At 43.6% G+C, this 21965-nt stretch overlaps 1 protein-coding gene and 1 pseudogene across 4 annotated transcripts in view; both read right to left on the bottom strand.

The window, feature by feature from the left end:
- Nucleotides 1-21965, bottom strand: part of FAT1 (FAT atypical cadherin 1) — a 151221-nt gene that overhangs the window by 117719 nt on the left and 11537 nt on the right. For all 4 annotated transcript variants that reach the window (XR_012785746.1, XM_075556789.1, XM_075556791.1 and 1 more), the window contains exon 2: nucleotides 11696-14980. Coding sequence is in view for 3 of the 4 variants with exons in the window: in XM_075556789.1 (XP_075412904.1) it covers nucleotides 11696-14963 (3268 nt within the window). In the remaining variant the exon portion in view is untranslated. The remainder of the gene's footprint in view (nucleotides 1-11695; nucleotides 14981-21965) is intronic.
- LOC142454466 (glyceraldehyde-3-phosphate dehydrogenase-like) lies at nucleotides 20433-21422 on the bottom strand (annotated as a pseudogene).

Raw genomic sequence — 21965 nt, 5'->3', positions numbered from 1 at the left:
AGAAAAATGAGACTTTATACTCCTGTGAAGAGTTATAGCCTCAAAAATCTACAGTGGCAGCTCTGCCCTATCCTGTATGGGCCCCAGGAGTCAGAATTAACTCAGTGCCAGTGAGTTTGGTTTTTTTGGCAACCATAATTATGTCAGACAAAGTCCCATAAAAACTTCTCAGCTACCCGACACAACGGCTGGAGCCAAAGTGTGTGAACAAGTAAATGTGGTGAAGAAAGCTGATGGTGCCCGGCTATCAAAAGAGATAGTGACTGGGGTCTTAAAGGCTTGAAGATAAACAAGCGGCCATCTAGCTCAGAAGCAACAAAGTCCACATGGAAGAACACACCAGCCTGAGTGAGCGAGTGGTCCCGAAGGGATCAGTTACCAGGCATCAAAGAACAAAAAATCATATCATTGACTGCACACCTCCATGATAGGATCGCTGAAGACAAATGGGTGCATAAGCAAATGTGGTGAAGAAAGCTGATGGAGCCCGGCTATCAAAAGAGATAGTGTCTGGGGTCTTAACGGCTTGAAGGTGAACAAGCGGCCATCTAGCTCAGAAGCAAATAAGCCCACATGGAAGAAGCACACCGGCCAGTGCGATCACGAGGTGCCCAAGGGACCAGGTATAAGGCATCATGCAAAAAAAAAAAAAGATATAAGTGTGTGTATGTATGTGTATATATGTGTATATGTATATATGTGTATATATGTATATATATATATCATATTAAATGAAGGGGGAAGTGCAGAGTGGAGACCCAAGGCCCAAGTGTCGGCCAATGGAGATCCCCTCATAGAGGGGTTTAGGAGAGGAGATGGGTTAAATTAGGGTGTGAGGTAGTATCGATGAAGAACACAGCTTTCCCCCGGATCCTGGATGCTTCCTCCCCCCAACTACCATGATCCGAATTCTAACTTGCAGGGCTGGATAGGACAGAGGCTGTACACTGGTGCATATGAGGGTTGGAGGTACAGGGAATCCAGGGTGGATGATACCTTCAGGACCAAGGGTGTGAGGGACGATGCTGGGAGAGTGGAGGGTGAGTGGGTTGGAAAGGGGGAACTGATTACAAGGATCCACATGTGACCTCTTCCCTGGGAGAGGGACAGCAGAGAAGGGGGGAAGGGAGACTCCGGATAGGGCAAGATATGACAAAACAACGATGTATAAATTACCAAGGGCATATGAGGGAGGGGGGAATGGGGAGGGAGGAGGGGAAAAAAAGAGGACCTGATGCAAGGGGCTTAAGTGGAGAGCAAATGCCTTGAGAATGATTGGGGCAGGGAATGTATGGATGTGCTTTATACAATTGATGTATGTATATGTATGGATTGTGGTAAGAGTTGTATGAGTCCCTAATAAAATGTAAAAGAAGAAAAGAGAAAAAAATGATTAGGGCAAAGACTGTACAGATGTGCTTTATACAATTGATGTATGTATATATATGAACTGTGAAAAGAATTGTATGAGCCCCAATAAATTGTTAAAATTAAAAAAAAACTTCTCAGCTATGGAAAATTAAAGCACAGATGCTGTCACCACCATTGGTCTCCACATCCTCGGGAATTCCTTCATGAAAACTTGGTGTAACTACAGACCCTGGGTCCTGTGGAACCCGGGGATGAGGACAAGGGATCCAAGGACACGGAGGATCCTTGAGTAGATTCAGCCAAATCATGAATCCTTTAGTCCTGTCATCACCACTAGGCCATGAAGAGAGAAGACAGAGCTGACAACAGGTTCTCAAGTTTCTGTCATGCCAGAAAAGATGAAGAATCAGGATTTGGGAGGTCTAGAATAGAGAGGAAGGAGGTAACAACTGAAAAACTTCCAGTCAACCTTCATGACAACCATCACTGCCTTGACTTGTTCATTAAACACCCAAGGGCTATGTATCGCCATCAGCCACTGTGTGGAAAATAAGACAGCCACCTGTCCTAGAGTTAGGGCAGACACACAATACCCAGGAGTCATATATTACCACACATGAACACAGAGAGGGCGCTGCTGGAACAAAGACTGACTGTCTGGGTCCATGGAAAAGCTTCTCCAGAGGTAACAATGTCTGAAGATCAACTGAACAAATATTAGGTGTCCTCCTACAGGAATCCAAGTGTGAAAGATGTAGACTCTACCCACAATGAGCTGACAAGGAAACAAAAAGGGGCCAAGTAAAAGAACAATTACTCTAGAATGACACTTGCAATGATATTTCAAAGCACATGAAAGAACAATGCAAGCTATGTGGGGGAGGAGGCTCGTTAAGAAAGCATGATTAGGTAGAGTTATGCGGGATAATCAGAGCTGCGAAAGTGGCCAAGGTGTACCCAAAGGCGGGGAGATTATGTTTGGGGTTGCAGGTTACCCCGAGAATGGGGCTGGCTTCACAAGGCTAATGGGATGGAGTGCTGAGGGGGAGCTGATGGGGGAGAAGCACCAAATCAATGCAGAGGCAGGCCAGTGGGTGAGGGTACTACAAAGCCACACACTTCTTAACATACAAACTAGAACATTTCAAAACTAAAAGCACAGTCATATATATGATAAGCTCATTATATGTCCCGTCATTAGAATGTAATACAGCTTTATTACCTGAAGAGAGTTTAATACCTCCTCACTCTTCATCTCATGAATTACTGTGAAAACCTAAGGAGACTGTGAAATACTTGAAACAGGGCTGGTACACAGTAAGTGCTCACTAAATGCTAATGGTAACTATGCATGAGGAGGAAGATAAGAGAAAAAGCTCACTCCTAAAAGAAGATAACACGATTAAACCTTATCACAAACTGAAGAGAAATCTGAAGAGGCTACTCAAGTAGCTAGATAATTTTCATCCAAAAAATCAGTGTGCCACAACAAGCTATAATATATTCAATAGCCTTTTCCTAGCATAAAATACAAGGCAATTGTAAGGAATCCCACCCAACAGGTCAGTCTGCTATGTGACACTTAGCAAGGTATAGTTCAACACAGCACCAGAGAGCTTGAGAAGGGACTACACTATTTAGCCAAACAGGGCAAGTTAAATGTTAAGACACGCCCTTGAAGGAAGTATGTGAAAAATTTTGTGGACTAGTATCAATGCTACTAAACTGGGTAATTGCCAGCCCAGTAAGTATAAGCATGGGCCCTGGAACAGCAATCTTTCCAAGTGCATTTATTCCTACTAACAAACTAAATAAAAACTTGTGCTTCCTGTGGTTACGTCAACTATGGTGAGAATCTCCTACTTGCAAACAACCAAGTTTAGTTTGTTTGATTTTAAAGAATTCCCATAAAAGACAAGAAACGTAGGACACGAAACTAAACAGGCCATGCAACACTGACAAATTCAGTCTTAAGAACTAACATTTGACATCAAATCAACGGGAACTAAAGGGTTAAGAAAAAGATAAATACCTAAAATCAAATGGATTTTCCTAATTGTCCGGGGCAGGTAACACCGAAAGAACAGACCAGGCAAGGGAACATACATCTCTCTACACAGAACAGCCACTCATTAATTTATGAACACTCAACTTGTTAAACTCGAAACAACAACAACAACAAAAAGATTCTATGGCAAGAGGGGTGAGAGAAGGGGCACTTCCAGGCTTTCTCATCACTTACCAGATGGCTGGGTGAAGACAGCTGCTACAACCAAAGGCCTTCCAGGAGGACAAAGCAAGAGACAATGAGTGCAAGCAACTCAATTCAAAGGGGACATACACATTCCTTTAACTGCAGGTACCCTGTGGGTTAAATTGGTTTCCAGGATTAGCTGGGAAACTACCAACCAACTATAACACTGGATGGGGAAAAAATGTTCTAAACAATTAACATTCCACACCAAACACTAAGGCAGTATTTTTACTTATGGAAGGAGGTGATTTTTTAATATCTCCTAAATGGAAAGATGATAACATGATACATAAGACAGCAGTTTTCACATGCCTATCTCCACCAGGCTGATAACACATGATTCAGAACCCAGGGTTCCTGCACTACTTAGAGCTTCATTGGAAACACGCTAAAGAGGCTAGATAGCAGATAGTTATTAAGAGATAATGATGGAAGACTTTTAAATTCGTAACTATGCCCTGGTCAGGACCAAGCCTCAGATCGAAGATTCAGATTCCCACTCAACTGAGTTTTCAAATGGACCCCTTAATGCATTTCTAGATCATTCCTGAAAGAGGGAGAGGCAGAAATGGTGGTGGTTAACTAAGCAAAGGCTCACTAATTCTGCCACTTACTACCCAAGTACTTTGGGCAAATTACTTAACCTCTTTGTGCCTATTTGCTCCTCTGAGACATGAGAAAATCAGCATCTACAAGAGGGCTTCCAAAAGTTCAGGGGAAAATTCCATTATCTTTTCAGTCCACTTTGCTATGAATGAATTGGTAGCTGTAAGATTAACTAAATACATATACATATGAGTTATTAAAACCTTGGGTTAGAGCACTCCTTAAGTATTTGTGGTTTATTATTATTATAATGACGTTCATCATCACTACTATCATCAATCATCAAAAGCATGTAAGACAAGTTGATTCTACTCCACCCTTCCAGGTCCTGGGCTCGGCGTGTCATTCAGGACCAGGGAGCCGGTGGTGTGTAGTAGTTACATGCTGGGCTGCCAACTGCCAGGGTGAGCAGTTTAAAGCGACCAGCAGCGCCATGGGACACGGCTGGGGCTTTCTGAGGAGTTACAGTCTTATAAGCCCAAAGGGCAATTCTACCATCTTTCATGGTCACTATGAGTTGGCATCAACTAGATGGCAACAGGTGTAGCGGTAATGATCCCTTGATTATTTCCAATACTACGGGAACGCTGGTTAAGATTTCTAACTAGGTCATATTTTACCTCACAATCTTCCTGTTTTGAAAGGTGAACCCTATCCCTGGTGGAAATCACTAACCATCGCCAGCCTGGGACTCAAAAATCTGACGTGTAAAAACAGAGATTATTTTACTCCAAATAGAGCAAGAGCACATTATCATAATGCAGTTTCTGCCCAAGCCAGATTTTCAATCTCACCATAGCTAGGAAACCATTTCTTTTCTCTTAAACTTTCCTTGGAAGAGAACAAAAAGAGCAGGACAGCAGCTGCTGCCACTTAAGGGAGGAGACGGCTATACAAAAGCCCTTTCACCAGCAAATTTCTTAACTCCCCAACCAGGCCTCCCACTACTATCTATTTAAATTCCAGCTGCCAGGAATGCTAGCCCCAGCTCTAACAGGGGTAATTTGGTCCCACCACAGTCGGCCACACTTCCAACGGCCTCCCAAGTCTCAGCCGCTCTTACAGACTGTGTGGTCATTTGACTTGGGTTCACTAGTATCATTCCGTACACATTCTATTTCCTGTCCCGAGAGCACAGGCCCCAAGAAGAAGAAATAAGTCTCTTGGGCTATTTGCAAAAGGCTCGACAGGAACTAAGGAAAAGAGCCTCTTTTTTTTTAAGTGAATAATAACTGAAAAAATAATTAAAATATTCAAAGTTGTGCCAATATTCTCTCTGCCAGACAGTAGTCCCAGAAACATCTCCTCTCCCACTGAGGTCCACAGCAAGGCTAGTCTGGATTGAAATTCCCTTCAATTCTCACTACACAAAAGTTCTCACCCTATGTCCATCCACCAAACTCGGGAAGTCTAAGAGCCTGTCTCCAAGTGGGTCACACAGGACTGGGGCCCTTCAAAACTGCACTGACAGTCAGTCCCCTGCGAGAATGCAGCAGCCGGTCCTCCTAAGAAAAATGTGGTCCTTAATTCCCCTCACTTATTCCATGAATGGTGATTTATCTTGCTGCAACAGCTGTACTTTTGTATTAATTTATTCCAAGTCTTTTCATCAAAACATAAATTTTAATCCTAAAACCTTGAGATTCTGAGAGTAATATAGCCCTAATAAGTTTACAAATTTGCTCTTATGGAAAAACATGGTCTCCCAAAGTAAGGCGTCAGAAGTGGGAAACAACTCTAAGTGGGTTGCATTATAGGACCAGCCAAGGGAACTTAAATACAAAAATAAAAACAGACTGACCCATAAATACAAGACTGACCTGGATTCAAAGGCACCCTATTAAAATGCACACCCCAGGGAAGGGCACTTCATCTAACCACTGCTGGAGCACAAGATGCTATTAGCAATTTTAAAGATTCTCTGGGTCAAATATTTTTGACACATGACTTTAGTTTTACAAAGAAACCACTGCAACTAAACTTTTTATTGGGGCTCATAATTAACATGACGGACACCCAGCAGCCTAGAACGCAGGCTGAATTTATTCCTATGGTCTACTACCAGAGCAATGCTCCTGAATCTCTTCCACATTAACTTCGAAGCTTACACAAAGCAGCCAAGGAAACATTTGAAGGAGGGGTGGGGTGAAAGCAGAGAGGTATACTGTTAGGCAAACCAAAACCATAACATGAAATTACTCCTGCTTCAAAGATGAGTTATTCCACTGCACATTTTTGCCAAATCTGCTTTATAATCCTCATTGTATATTTTAAGGAGACAAAGGGAGGAGGATCTTAATTAGAGCTCTGGAAATTGGCTCACCAACAAGGCTGGATTTCCAAATAATTTTTCACATAACACTTCACCGGTCCAAACCTCAAATGGAAGAGCAATCATGTGGGCACAGCTCTGTCAGAAGAGTTCACTAACACCAAGAGGCCTCCCCAGGAAAAGCATTTGATACAGCCCAAAACCAAACCCACTGCCATCCAGTTAAGGCTGACGCCTGGCAAGGCAACCCTGTTAAGGGCAGAATTGCCCCACAGAACGTTTTCAAAGGCTGCTCTTTTGAAATAGGCTGTGCCACATCTTTCCCCCACAAAGCACCCAGTGGGTTCAAACAGCCTACCTTTCACTTAGCCAACCACTTTAACCACTGTGCCACGGGGGCTTCTGCACATGACTAATAAGAAAGCATTTATGAGTCAAGACTATCACTCCCACACTGCAATTACTTGTTACTCCCCTCCGAGGCTAATTAGTAAGAACTTATGCGATCCAAAGCAAGAAGGACTTTACATATTTTAGGAGGAGTCCTGGTAGCATAGTTACACACTGGACTGATAACCCCAAAGTCAGCAGTTTGAATCCACTAGCCACTCTGTGGGGGAAAAGACGAGGCTTTCTACTCCCTTAAAGAGTCAGCATCTTGGAAATCCACAAGGGTAGTTCTATCGATGACAGTGAATTTGAAAAATCCTGAAATAAAGTTCTAGGGCGCCATAATGGCATACTGGGTTACATACTAGGCTGCTTACCACATGGACAGCAGTTTAAATGCACCAGTCTCTCCAAGGGAGAAAGAGGAGGCTGCCCAGAAAGAAGGGCAGCCTGCTCTGTCCTACAGGGTGTCAGAATCAAGTAGATACAGTACATTTCACAGGACTCCTAAGGAGCCCTGGCTGGACGCACTCAGTTAAACAGACTGCTAACCACAAGATAGGTGGTTCAAACCCACCAGCCGTTGTGTGGTAGGAAGACAAGGGTATCTGCTCCTATAAAGATATACAGTCTCGGGAATTCTATATAGAGTCGTTATTAATCAGAATTGGCCTGATGACAGTGGGTTTTGGTTTATGGAAATGCTACTTCTTTATTTCAAAAAACTACTTTTCAGGGACTTTTCGAATTTAAGTAGAACAGGAATAGAATGGGAAAGATTTAAAAGTGTTAGTGAGAACTAAACTCAGATTCCTGAATATGTTGTTTTACAGAAATTAAGTGACATAATTATGACACCGGTGAAACAGATAGAACACTACAAAAAAAACTGGTTATATTACTTAACTAACAGCAGTTGTTTAAAGTTACGTCAAAGCATGGCAAACGGCCTCGTTCTTGAGCACTGGTGGTGCACCGGGTTAAGCACTGGACCAATGGAAAGGCCCACAACTGGAACCCACCAGCCACTCCAAGAAAAACGATGAGTCAGTTCTACTCTATCTTTTAGGGTTGCTGAGTCAGATCAAGAAACAGCGGCAGATTTCATTGTGATTTTACAGCAGATGATGCTACGATTACCCAGAGCAGTCCTGAGCAGACCAGTCTCAATTACACCAATACTGATTGTATTACTTCCAGAGGAAGTACAAGTCCACAAGATAAGGAAAATAAACAGAGACTGGAAAAGGTGCTAAGCCTGACCTGAGTCAGCTCAACTGCAACTGGAATTGAGCGGCTGGAGGCCTGCGTTGTGTGCTGTCTGTCAGATTTTCCTGACCTGAAAAAGCCCTCTCCCTGCCTCGACGCTTCCCTAGAAATAAGGCTCCACAATGAATCGTCCTGATCCAGTAAGGCCAATGAAGCTAGCCCTGAACTGACCCAACTTTGTAAAGACCAATAAGCTGCAAGAAATTTAATCTCCCTATCAGAATATAAAGGTAGTATACATACTGCATAGCAACCAAATCTCTTGAACAGCAGAGTCTGAAACGATGGCCAGCTCAAATAAGCCAGTCTACCAGTAGACCTTGCCTCTTTGAAAGTGCGCTGCTTTCTGGTCCTGGCAAGAACCCAATCTCCTGCATCAAGTGCCTGAAAGGGGCTCATTACACCTTTTCTCAGTCTCTCATTCATTCCAAGGCCGCCACCCACAATTTTCTCCATGCTGATTGCCATTCTACTTCACCCAAAAAGAAAAGAAATTCCACGGACTGAATCGGCTTAAACTAGTTCAAAGCTCTGCCTAGAAATTAAGTTAGATGAAGAAAAAAATTAGCATTTCTACGACAAAGTTTAACAATTATTCCTAAAGGAACTTTACACTGTGATACCAACTATCCTGCCAGGAAGCTCTAAAAACTTAATGATTATTCTACTACCAAAAACACAAAGGGGCTTCAAAAGGCTCATTGATGGAAACACTTACTACATTATTTTTAATCCTATTTTCCACAAACTGTTTGAAGCCCCCTCAAATAGCCACAATTCACACCAGACAAACATTATGTCACTTTTATTCAGTCTTCAAAAGCATGCCAATAGAATATTTAATCTACCTTACTTACACTAAGGTGTTGGCTTTTTTTCCTTCCTTAAAGCAAGAACTACAGAATGACCTAGAAATCTCCAACTTCTCTCTCACCTTTAGCCTCAGTATTTATCACAATGCATAGCAATCTCTTACTGACTTACCAAATTAAGAAGAAATGTTTTTGCATGCCTTCCCCCTACTCCTATCAGCTTCCCTCTCTCCCAAAACCACTGAAAAAGGCTGGCACTGCCATGAAAACTACTGACCTATTTCAAAATATAGCCTTGTTTGGTGGATGGTTTCCTATTGTTGTGTTTGTTTTTCTTTGTTAGCCAACCCCTCCCCAACTTCCACCCCAATTCTTCCTTGGTAGTAAGAATATCCCAGTCCTTTACATTTATAAGAAAAAAAATACCAGTTTCAAAATTATTCTTTAAAAAGCAACAATAAAAATAGTCTTTTTACTTGAAAGAAACATCCGAAAAGACAGTGCTCATATAATTTAAGTCCTCAAGGGAAAGTAAATTTAGATTTTTGGTTCTATTTTCAGCCTTAAAATTAACTTGTAACAGTTCATTATAGGCTTTCAAAACCTTCTATGAAAAAGGCAGGGAGAAAAGAAAAACGGAGGCAAGATAATCCTTAGAAAATTCAGAACACACAGTATAGATTCAGCTTCAAATTTTTAACTCTTTTTCTCTATTAACATGTAAAATTCTAATTCTTATTACACAGTATCTATGACAAAAATAATATATCCTGTTTTTCAGAGCAATGATTACCAGATACCGACTAAGCTACTTTTTTAGGTAAAATAAACTATTTTTTAAAATAACTATGGTCATTTTACAAGTGATTCATAATCTTTAATTCTTATATATTACTGGGGGGAAATAGAATAAATAAATGCACACTGAAAATACATTGGTCTCCAAAGTAATTTATGGAGGCTTAAGTCCTTAACGTAGGACAACTACTGTATTTTTCATGTGCTATGCACCTGTTAGGTCAGAGGATTCACTGTAAGTCAAAACAGACCGTAACTAGAGGTGTTGGATTCAACTATTACGTGTGGGAATAGGTGCTCGACTGAGTGTTGATTGAAAATGCATTTTATTTTTATTATGCTGGGTGGAAATATACTTAAAGTTTTAAGGTACTTTTGATTTAAAACTTATTTTAGAATGAATATACTTTTAACAGAAACAAGATTAATAAACTGAATCGTGCAGATGGCTGATTAGGGTCACTGGTGGCACAATGGGTTAAGCTGCTAATGGCAGGCCTGAGACTGGGCCCTACCAGCCACTCCACAGAAAAAGATGAGGCAGTTCAACTCTGTCCTATAGGGTTGCTATGAGTCAGAAGCACTCCACAACAGCATGTACGGATTGTGGTTTTGTGGCCTGTTCGTGCTAGGATTACCCAATTCCTTTCCATTTCTACTACCATACTGAGAAGGCAGGATATTCCAAAGCCAAATACTCATTAATTTACTCATTTCCTTCTATTACCATTGACTGAGCTGGTTCTACATGCCAGGCACTTGTGGCTAGAGGAGGAGGGCATGAGCCAAAAATAAAAAGCCTGTCCTTAGAGAGGACCTCATTCTACATCCGAACTTAACAGCTACCAAACCCATTGCCATCAAGTCAAGTCCAACTCGCAGCAGCCACATAAAGCAAACGAGCACGGCTTCAGAGTTCCCAAGGCCGCAGTCATTGGGAAAACAGCCTGCCTCATCTTTCTCCCAAGGAGCAGCTGCCCCGCCTGTGGTGAACAGCCCAGCCTCACTCCTGCACCCCAGTACTCCTTGTCACAGAGCTGCAATGCCTATGAAAAGCCGCTTCACACAGGTTATGTAGAAAGTGGTCAATGGAACAGCCTGTCACGAACTGGCTCTGTCTTACAGGTTCGGGAGGTAGGACCTTATTCTAGGTGAAAGGGCATCGAAACAAAGCACTGTTATCATTTACAAAATTACCAGATCTAACATGGTGAAAGGGTATCCTAACAAAGCATTCTTATTATCTCCCCCCAAAAATAAAGATTACTAGATCTAACAAATGCTAAGACCTTTGTCATGCAACTGCAAGCTATCTTCACATAAAGAAGGAAGTAATTCTGAATGCCCTCCTTTTACAGAGGGAGAACATGCATTTTAAGAAGATATTAAATTTGTCTAGGATCACCAAGTTAACACCTGAGCGTGCCAGGGTTTCAAGGCAGGTTTCCTCAATTTCACATTCCACTCCTCCATACCTGCTTCGCCAACAAATTCTGGATGGGATCTTAAATCAGGTAGCTCACACACTAGAAAGTTTCCCTGCAGGCACTGCCTAACTTTTCGAGTAGGAGGGGGCACCCAAGGTGGTGATGGTGGTGTTTCTACCTATAAATCTGCAAACATACTAGCTTGAAAATCTCTCTAGCAAAGCTTCTCGAAGTCCTAACAAACCGCAATGAAGCCTCTGGTACACAAGCAGAGTACGCATGTACAGATCAGTATCAGTTATCTCTGCCTGTCCTTTTACTCATTTCTGCCAGCTTAACCATCCAGCGCACGTGGCTCCATCTGCATGCCTGTCCACACCATGTAACGTGCACGTGCACCCTTATACAGAACTCTAGTAGTCAGGAACTGCGGCGAGGGCAGAGGCTCATTAGGAAAATAGGAGGGATCAAACCAAAGCAACAAAAACATGTTTACCTGTCTCTTGGTCTATTTTGAAAACACCAACACCAGAGCCATCTCGAATGGAGTATCGGATCGCTCCGTCTCTTCCTCTGTCCTCATCATGGGCCGACACCGTCAGTACCGAGGACCCAATAGGCACGTCCTCCTTCACTGCCCCCTTTTCCACAAAGCTGGAAAACACCGGTGGGTGTACGTTCTCATTCACATCAATGACTTCCACTTCCACATAGCAAGTAGAAGACAGAGAAACGGGTTTCCCTTTGTCTTTGGCTCTCACAGTGAGATTGTACACCTGCCTCTTCTCAAAGTCTAGCTGCTGTGTGACGCGAAGGGCCCCGCTGAGTTTATCAACATCAAAGTGCCCTTCTCCGTGGTCCAAGAGGCTGTATCTCACTTGACTAGACTGACCCACATCAGGATCGTGGGCTTCCAGCCACATGACTAGGCTTCCTTCTGGGAGGTCTTCTCGAACTTTCACCCGGTAATTTGACGGAATGAACTTCGGTGGGTTGTCGTTCACGTCTTCCAAGGACACTTTCAAAAGAACGGTGGAAAGCAACTGGGGCTCTTCTTTAGCATCGTCTCTGGCTTCAATCTTTAAATAGTGCGTGTGCTGTACTTCACGGTCCAGAGGGCGCACCGTCTTCACAACCCCCGTCACACGATCGATCGAAAACTGGTCTGTGTCTGAAAGAAGAGAGTATGTCACTTGCCCATTGGGCCCTAGATCTTTGTCTGTGGCTTCCACCTGGATGATTTCACTATGGGGCTCCTTATCTTCACTCACCTCGACAAAATAGTTCTCTTGTAAAAACTCAGGACGGTTATCATTGGCATCCAGAACTGTGATATCCAGGAGACGCCAAGCAGCCTTCTGTGGCATACCAAGGTCATACACAGTCACGTTCAAGGTGTATTTATCCGTTGTCTCACGGTCAAGTGGAGAGAAAACTTTCAGCATTCCTGTTTCCATGTCAATTATGAAGCAACTGTCCTCATTTCCTCCAGAAAGAGCATAGACCAGTTTTCCATTGAAGCCAGCGTCGAGGTCGGTAGCATTCAGGAACATGATGCTGGCCCCCACTGGAAGGTTTTCCTTTACTTCAAGATGGGTTGGAAGAGTACTTCTAAACTGTGGTGCGTGAGCATTGACAGAGTGAGAATCAAAGAAAATATCCTCCCCCTCCTCTTGATTGTGTAGTTTATTTGCCTGCAGAAGCTTCTCGGCCAGCATTTTGGCAACACCGGTCTCCTCACATTGCAAGTTCACTGGCTTGCGACTAGCTACCACCGTTAGGTTGATAAACAGTGGTGTGGCGAAGTTTTCTCCGTCCGTCGCTGCAATTCTCAGGCTGTGAAATGACACCTTGGCGCCTAAGCCATCCATTAGCGACTGCTTTAAAGACAGCACCCCAGAGCTGGGGTTCAAGGTGAACAGGTCGAGTTCATTTCCGGCTTCAATCTGGTATTGCACCAACTGAAGCTCGTCGGCATCAATAGCAGAAACAGTAGTTATTTGCTCCCCCACATTGAGATCCCTGGGAATTGTTCCTCCACAATTTACTTTCTCAAACAGCGGCGTGTTGTCATTCAAGTTATTCAGGGTGATCGTAGCGGGGGCTTCTACTTCCCGGCGGTACGGCAGGCCCCAGTCGGAGGCCCGGATCCGGAGAGTGTAGACTCGCGGCATCAGTTCATAGTCCAGGTGTTCTGAAGTACTCACAGCACCAGTGAAATGGTCGATCACAAATGGCACGTGATTGACGTTTGTGATGCTGTAAGTCACGTACCCGTTCTCACCCTCGTCAGGGTCCACGGCTCGCACACTCATGACACTGGTTCCGACTGGCACATTCTCATCAAAGGATGCCGTGTACGCGGCCTGAGAGAATTCAGGGGGGCTGCTGTTTGCACCGACCACTTTCACCAGGACCCTGGTGGAGGCTCTCCTGTCACTTGTGGTGACTTCCAGTTCGAAATGGGATGCCTGCTGCCTTTTAACTGGTTCTAAAATGGAAATGAGCCCAGTATGGTGGTTTAAACTGAACTTAACCTTTCCAGGTGTACTTTTAAAAACATACCTCAAGTGAGAATAATTAGGTTTGACTTTGACCATGACCACCGGTGTGTTGGGAGGAGCAAATTCACTGATGTCTACTCGGTAGACAGCTTTTTCAAACTTGACCGGCCCGGCTTGGAAATGTGGTGACGTCACCTGAATCACTTTCACAGAAGAAAACCGGGGAGGGGTGCCCTTATCTTTAGCCTGGAGCGTCAGGTTGTAGCCAAAGGAGTAGCTGTCCCAGTCAATGATGCCAACTGCTTTGATTTTGTATTCTTTACTGCCTGGAGACGACCTCACGGTCCGAAACTGCTGCAGGGGGTCACCGGCCACGATGCTCAATGAAGCAATCTCCCCATTGGCCCCTTGATCACAGTCATCGACTGTGACAATCGCGTATGTCGGGTCTCGCTCCAGGTCGGACGGTGACAAGGTCACTGCTGCTATCACTGGAGCACACTCATTGGCCTGTTCTACGTGCACCGTTAGCTTGGCCATGCTGCTGATGCCACTGCTGCCATACAATTTCATGCCACGATCCACAGCGAGAATTTCCATCTCATAGAGCTTGGTCTCTGCAAAATCTAGCCTCCCGGTTAAAATGACAGCGCCACTGGTCGGGTGAATAGCAAACATGTCTGTTCGGTCTTTGAAGCTGTAGTAAAATTCCCCGTTGGTTCCTATGTCTGCGTCTGTGGCGCTGACTCTGGCGATACTGGTCCGTATGGCTGTGTTTTCAGGTAAAGACACACTGTAGGAGGTGGGTGAGAACAATGGTCTCAAGTCATTTGTATCCAGCACTTGCACTCTGACCCTGGTGCGTGCTTCAGCATTAGTATGTTTTTCAACTGCTTTGACTAACAGTGTGTAGTGGTCTTTCACTTCTCTATTAAGAATAGCTGTATTTCCTCCTTTGGTCCTTATTCTTAGAAAGCAAAAGTCTCCAAGGACGTACTCTTCTGCTTTGAACAGGTTTTCGCTGTCTCCTGAGACGATTTTGTACCTTAATTCCCACAATGGATTTGTAATGTAAATACCCATCTTGACGGGGTGCCCAACATAGGTCTTGGCTGCAGAGTTCTCGTGCACAGTGACATTGTACTGGAAATGTGTAAACTGCAAAGAAGTCTGTTCAAGTCTTTGGCTTCCATCACTGTCTCCAAAACGCTGGAGCAGGAGGAGGAGCAGAAGCAGAAGCAAGGCCAAACGTCTCCCCATGGCTTCACTCTTGGGACCTGTAACACGGGGCACAAATACGAACAATTACTTCAGGGAAATAAATCCAGCCCCCAAAAAACAAACAGAAAAGTACTTCTTTTCTAAAAATTTCTCTTTATTAAACCACACAATTTCAAAAAGGACATCCAATCATAAGGGTGATTAATAAATGCAATGGTTTTGAGTTTTCTTGTTCTTTAGTGTTTTCCAATATACGTACTGACATCGTTGGGCTACATCTACAATTATAAATTTATCAATTTTTTATCATTTGAATTACTCAAAGGTAAGAGATCATAGTAAAAAACTTCAATGTAGCAAATTATATTCTTACACTCAGATCTTCTAGGACAGTGGTTCTCAACCTTCCTAATGCCGCAACCCTTTCATACAGTTCCTCAGGTTGTGGTGACCCCCAACCATAAAACTGTTTTCGTTACTACTTCATAACTATCATTTTGCTACTGTTATTAATCATACTATAAATATCTGATATGCAGGATGTGAAAGGGTCGTTCAACCCCCAGAGACTTCGAGACCCACAGGTTGAGAACCGCTGTTCTAGGCAAACACAAACAATTATTTCAAAAGGTAGACAATAAGCATTGTATACATTTACTTATAAAAAAAGAACCAAGTGTTCAAAAGCTCAAAGTAATCTGATTTACAGTATCCTGAGCATATGACGTTTCCAACAACGAACGTAAGAGCAAAGAAAACGTCACACCATTGGTTTTATTATGACCTTCCATAAGGATAGCTTGCGACCTCCTTTCAAAAGTTATGCTGAAATTATATCATTTCTTTATAGGGATGACTACGTTTACTCTATATACAGTCTAAGAGTGTACTGTCTCATCCAGCAGACAGACACAACTATTTATAGGTTCTAAAATAATTATATCAAGTTTGATACAGGGGTAATTTCTAAACCAACAACATGAGCCAAAAAAGTCATTTTATAAAATGAAAACCAGAGTTCAACAGCCTGATGTCAGGTTAAGCACAGTGACTCTCACCTAACTGAATCCGTGTTTTATCACACGGCTGTCAACAATCAATGCGCATGGAGGGGTTGTGATTTCCAAGGCACTGAACAACTTGTCACCCGGGAGCACTCCTACGGGAAGACAAGACAAGCTCACATTCCCTCACTCCGGTAAGCTAACACACAAAGCCGAGGGTGGTAGGCACTACAGGGAAGCCAGAATGGAAAAGAAAAAGGCAGTAAGTGGAAAAGTCAGCAAAGCCACTGGCCTTCAGACTGGACAAGGGAAGAGAACAATCCGTTGCAAACCAACTGCAACAAACTTCTGAGAAATTTGTCTTTGTGAATCAATGGCTGCTTCACAAAATTACCCAGCACTGCCGTAGAGGACAGCAAGGTACCCTTGAAGATTAACATCCAGAGCAATATAAAATGTGTTACCAAAGGTGAAAGAGATAGCACACGAGGGCTGGTGCAACAGCCAGGTGGAAATTAGCATGGCAGCCTTAATTTACAGTGCCTTAACTCAGCTACTGCCAACTCTGCCTCATTCGTCAATCCATTAGGGGGAAAAAAGAAAAGACCTGATATGCATAAAGTAATTAGAAGCTTAATTGATACTGAATCACATTCAATTTGGGCCCTGGAACTTGTTCTTTGGCTATGATGCCTTCCTGCAGCAGACAGGTCATCAACAGAGTTTGGGTTCTTCTCACTCGCGTTGTCAAGCGGATTCTGAATCATAGCTACCAGATAGGATAGGGCAGGCTTGCTCCAGTGACTTTGAGAGTAAAAAGCCTCATCTTTCTCCCCAAGGATCAGCTGGTGGGTTCTAACTGCTGACCTTGCTAATAGCTCGTACCATAGAACCCCCACAGCCACCAAGGTGCCTCAGAAAACAAGAGTCACGCAAACAAAACATGAAAATCTTTTTCTCCTAGTTATACGTGTTAATTTTTTTTCAATGTAATCAACTCTTCTAATACTCAAAGGATGTTATAACAGTCTGAGACACGCCTGTCATTTTACCAAAACAAATGAAAAGTTCAATTCAGACTTTTTTAGGGTAGAGGTGGGGGTGGGGGGAGAACCAAGAAACTCTTGGTGGAGGTGTCAAGTAAGTACTGCGCTGGCTGCTAACTAAAAAGTCCGCAGTTCAAAGCCACCAGCCAGACCACAGGAGAACGATGAGGCTTTCCTCTCCTGTAAAGAACCACAGCCTTGGAAACACTCGGTAGGGTTACTGAGTCAGAACTGACTGAATAGGCTTGGCTAATCTGGTTTGGGCTTCGAGAACCTGTTGTGGGGCAGTACCAATAATAGGAGCACAGTTTAAAAAAATTACAAAATATGTTTTAAAAGATTCAAATGCTTAGGTATTAACAAACTAGGAATAAAAACATATATACAGAAAACACAATAAAAGATTTCTTCAAACAGAAATAAAATTATAGAAATTGCTAAAGAAGACATGTTAAAGAAACAGTCTCTATGATCGAATTACATTTTAATTATCCAAGACAGTAACTACTTTCCACATTATAACCAATGTTATACTGACATGCTATTGAAGTGCCTTAAATAGTTGCTTAATTCTGTATGCACAATATAATGTAGCCACTAAGAAAAATAAAGGTAGCACTTTATATGTGGATGTCATATGATGTACATTATGTAGTCACTAAGAAAACTAAGGTAGTCCTTTTATGTTGATATGAGACCATGTCCAGACATAGCTTACCTGGAAAAACAAGGTGATCTAATTTATTTTTGTTTTTTTTTTTAAAGGGAGGGGTGATATATTGTGTGTGCCTGGGCCTAATACATGGATATGGTTAAATAGGAACAGAAAAACTACGGATTTTTAAAAACACTTGGCAACAGGACTTTTGGAGAATAGGCAAGAGGCAGTAAGTAGGTGAAATCAGAGCTTTCCTACCAGGCTGATTTGCCCAAGTACCAGATATCGTCGTTATCATTTATTCAACATCATTAACTAACAAATATTTAATGCATACGTGGCAGGTGTCCAGAAGTGATCAAACAAGTCCTCACCCAGGACACACTTCTTAGTGGAAGACAAGACAAGCACACAAAGAATGTAGAAGCTGCTGCTGGCTGAATGCTAAGGTCAAAAATAAAGCCTGCCCGGCACAACTGGGAAGGAATGGTCACAAATCTGATGGAAAACAAAGGGGAAGCATGAGGAGGCTTCAAGATTTAAGAGGAAAATTCCACTATATTTTTATTTCATTTTTCCAAGAGCTTTGTGAAGCCCCCTCATCTCGCAGGGTGTTGTTGACTCCCGGAGAGCACGTCGCGTCATGTTCCCCCACCTCAGTTCCGAAGACCAAGTGTCTCCCAATACTGCCAAAGGTTCTTGGGGATCAAGCTTCCCTTGAGTAGAACAACCCTGGTTGAGAGAAGTGGCAAGAGACCATTGTGGTCTGGGCACAATGGGTTAGGAACGAGCAGTTACAGGAAAGGCAACAAAGGGCCATTTTCTAAATAAACTCTTTGTGTCATATGTACACAAATGTTGCAAGGATAATTTCCCTTGTTAAAATTTCACAGTAGTACGGCACATTTGTCACAACTAATGCATCATTAATTAAAGCCCATTAATTTACCTGGATTTCCGTGGATTTTTTTTTTTTACTTTGAAGTCCGGTATCTGTCCTAGAATCTCATCTAAGCTACATCTCGTTTGTTTCTCATGTTTCCTTAGGCTCCTCTAGACTGTCGTAGTTTCTTAAACTTTCTGTTTTCAATTACTTCTCCGTGTTGAGCCACCGGCCATGTACTTACTGTGTAGTATGGGCCTCAATTGGAATTGGTCGGATGTTTTCCCATCATTAGATTGGGATTATATGTTTTTCAGGAGGAAAATCACAAAACCAAGTGGCATTTTCATAAATTAGTAATGAAGCAACAAAAATAAGTTTATGGTTGGGGAGGTCACAACATGAGGAACTGTATTAAAGGGTCACGGCCTCAGGAAGGTTGAGAACCACTGAACTAGAGTATTTTGAGCATTGGTATTACGTGTTCAGGCTTACCCTGGTATTTGTGTGGAAAGCAGACTATAGGTCAAAGGGTAAAAACAAAGCACAAGACCAGTTAGGAGACTGTGCAAGGATGGAGACGGCAGATCAGGATGGCTTCACCCAGCCTGGTAATAATGGAAAGGTGGCGAGAAGTGGTCAGATTCTGGATCGATAGCTCAGGATTTGCTGATGAATTGAAGGGGCAGAAGAGAAAGAGAAATGCCAACAAGCTGCCAAGGACTGCGGTCTGAACTGCTAAATGAAGTGACCATGCATTGAGTGAAGGCTGCAGGGCCTAACCCACTTGAAGGCTCACGTTTAGGAGCTTAGTTTCGAAGACCACAGTTGGAGCACTGAGTGGGCAGAGGAGGTGCGCTGGAGAGGTCCAGCCTGCAGGTAGAAATCCGAGACGTCAGACTATGGAACATTAGACTTAAAGCCAAAAAAACACTAGGAATGCAATCAGCAACAGAAAAAGCACAGACAAGAGAAAAAAAGCAAAGACAGAGAGAGTCCAGTTGTCTGCTAAAAGGGCAGAAGAGGAGGAGGGAAGGCAAAAGAGGAAAGTGCCCGAGGTAGGAAAATTAGCAAACAGTAGTGTGGTAACAAGAAATCTCTTTTTTTAAGAAAAGATTTTAAGCCTGACATTAGAAGTATCAGTGGCCCTGGCAGGTACCACGCTGTCCTCACCACCACTGATGAAGGGCCTGGGCACCCGCCCCACATACTCCAGGGTCATGAGGACCATCCCAGTGTTGCAGCTACTCTCTCCCTAAGCGTCTCAGTCAGTAAGCCGTTTTAATCGCCTACAACTGGATTTCTCCAATGCCCCACGCACCTTTCACCACCTCCCCACCCGAGTTCTTCCCAGGGAAATAATGGACCACCATCCATTAGTGAGACCTTTTAAAACTCTGAAATTACTCTGCACACTTGGTTGATAAGTATATGTCCTTATATAGCAGCAACAGAACATACCACTCTGACCAGAATCAGGAGAGAGAGAAGGCTTTCTGCACCAGGCAGATCACTACCTCTGTCCTCTAGGCTCTCTACTGTCAGAATTTACGCTGGTGAGTTTGAGTTTGCTGACTGGAATAGATTGCTACATGCAATTACATTTGATCAGAAAGAAAATCCACTTTGTAGGAGATATTGCAAGCTTTACAATACTGTAACCAAGAATTGTGAACTCTGCCAAAGCCACAGCTGTCAAGATGATTCCGACTCATAGCTCTGTTTTGGTTTGTTTTCTGGGTACAGTGTACTTTGTGTATGGCACACATTAAAAGACTGGGCTCTCTACACCCTCCTCGTCTTCAAGGTGTCTGGATGGTGACACTAAAGATGGTGGGATATTCTCAGTGATGGGTCCCCAGAAGCTGAAGGCCTCTCTTCCTCTAGTGTTGCTGGGGCTGATGGTCCAGGGGGTTCTTACTCCTCCGAGGCCATGTGGACCATAATATCCACCACTCTGTTGTAGCCGAATTCACTGTCAGACCAAGAAATAAGCTTGACAAAGTGGTCTTGGAGGGCAATGCCAGCCCCAGCATCAAAGGTGACGAGTGGGTGTCACTGTTGAAGTCACAGGAGACAACCTGGTCCTCAGTGTAACCCAGGATGCCCTCTAGGGGGCCATCGGACACCTGCTTCACCATCTTCTTGATGTCATCATACTTCACAGCTTTCTCCAGACGGCAGGTGAGATCCACGACCGACATACTGGGGGTGGGGACACGGAAGGCCATGCCAGTCAGTTTCCCATTCCGCTCCGGGATAACCTTGCCCACAACCTTGGAAGCACCAGTAGATGTGGAGATGGGGTGCTGGGCAACCCCACGGCTGTCGCGTCAGTTTCCCAGAGGGGCCCATCCATGGTCTTCTGGGTGGCATGATGGGGTGCACTGTGGTTATGAGCCCCTCCACGATGCCATAGTTGTCATGGATGACCTTGGCCAGGGGGGCCAAGCATGTGGTTGTGGAGGCGGCACTGCTGAAAATCTTGAGGGAGTTATCATACTTTTTGTGGTTCACGCCCATCACAAACATGGGGGCATTGGCAGAAGGGGTGAGATGATCGCCTTTTTGGCATTGTCCTTCAAGTGACCCCAGTCTTCTCTAGTGAAGGTGGCAGTAGCCTGACTGACATACTCCACACCAGCCTCACCCCACCTGATGCTGGTGGAACGTCGCTCCTGGAAGATGCAGATGGGGCTCCCATTGATAGGCTTCTTGTTCTCTCTCAGCCTTGGCGGTGCCACTGAACTTGTCATGGGTGGAATCATACTGGAACATGTAGACTAGGTAGTTTGGGTCAATGAAGGGGTCAATGGTGGCAACAATATGTACTTTGACAGAGTTGAAAGCAGCCCTGGTGACCAGGTGTCAAATGGGGCCAAATCCATTTACTCCGACCTTCACCATCATGTCTCCGGGATGGGACTGGGACTGGGACTGGGACTGCGCAGGAACGGGAAGATGCTGCCTGTCACACAAGGAGGAGCAGAGCACCAGAAGTTGTAATTCTTCACAGGAGCAGCCAGCCTCATCTTTCTTCCACAGAGCAGCTGGTGGACTTAAATCCCCGACTTTGCAGTTGGAAGTCCAATGTTTATCTGACAGTACCACCAAGGCCCTTGGAATAAAACTATGGCTGTATTTAATGCAAAACAAACGCTAAAAAAGGAAGAGAAAGATACTAGCATAATTTCATCTAAAATGTGCTAATACCTAGAGTTCATGCTTCTGAAAATTAAACTCCAAAGTTAGCCAAGGGCTACACTCTTGATATTTAGAAAGTGATCATACTGTTTGAACTCATATGTGTGCAGAATTTCTTCTATGTATTTTCCAAAAGTGGGGGGAAACTGTTTACTTAGTTCAGCCTTTAGAAAAAAAGGCTTCAGGTCCAAAGCTTAAATATCTTTAGTACAGATTTCAGAAAATCCATAAATGAAGGGAGAAAAA

This window comes from Tenrec ecaudatus, chromosome 8 (genome assembly GCF_050624435.1).
Source record: "Tenrec ecaudatus isolate mTenEca1 chromosome 8, mTenEca1.hap1, whole genome shotgun sequence".
Lineage (NCBI taxonomy): Eukaryota > Metazoa > Chordata > Mammalia > Afrosoricida > Tenrecidae > Tenrec > Tenrec ecaudatus.
The sequence above is the reverse complement of the archived record's forward strand: the minus strand, read 5'-3'. Positions and strand labels throughout refer to the sequence as shown.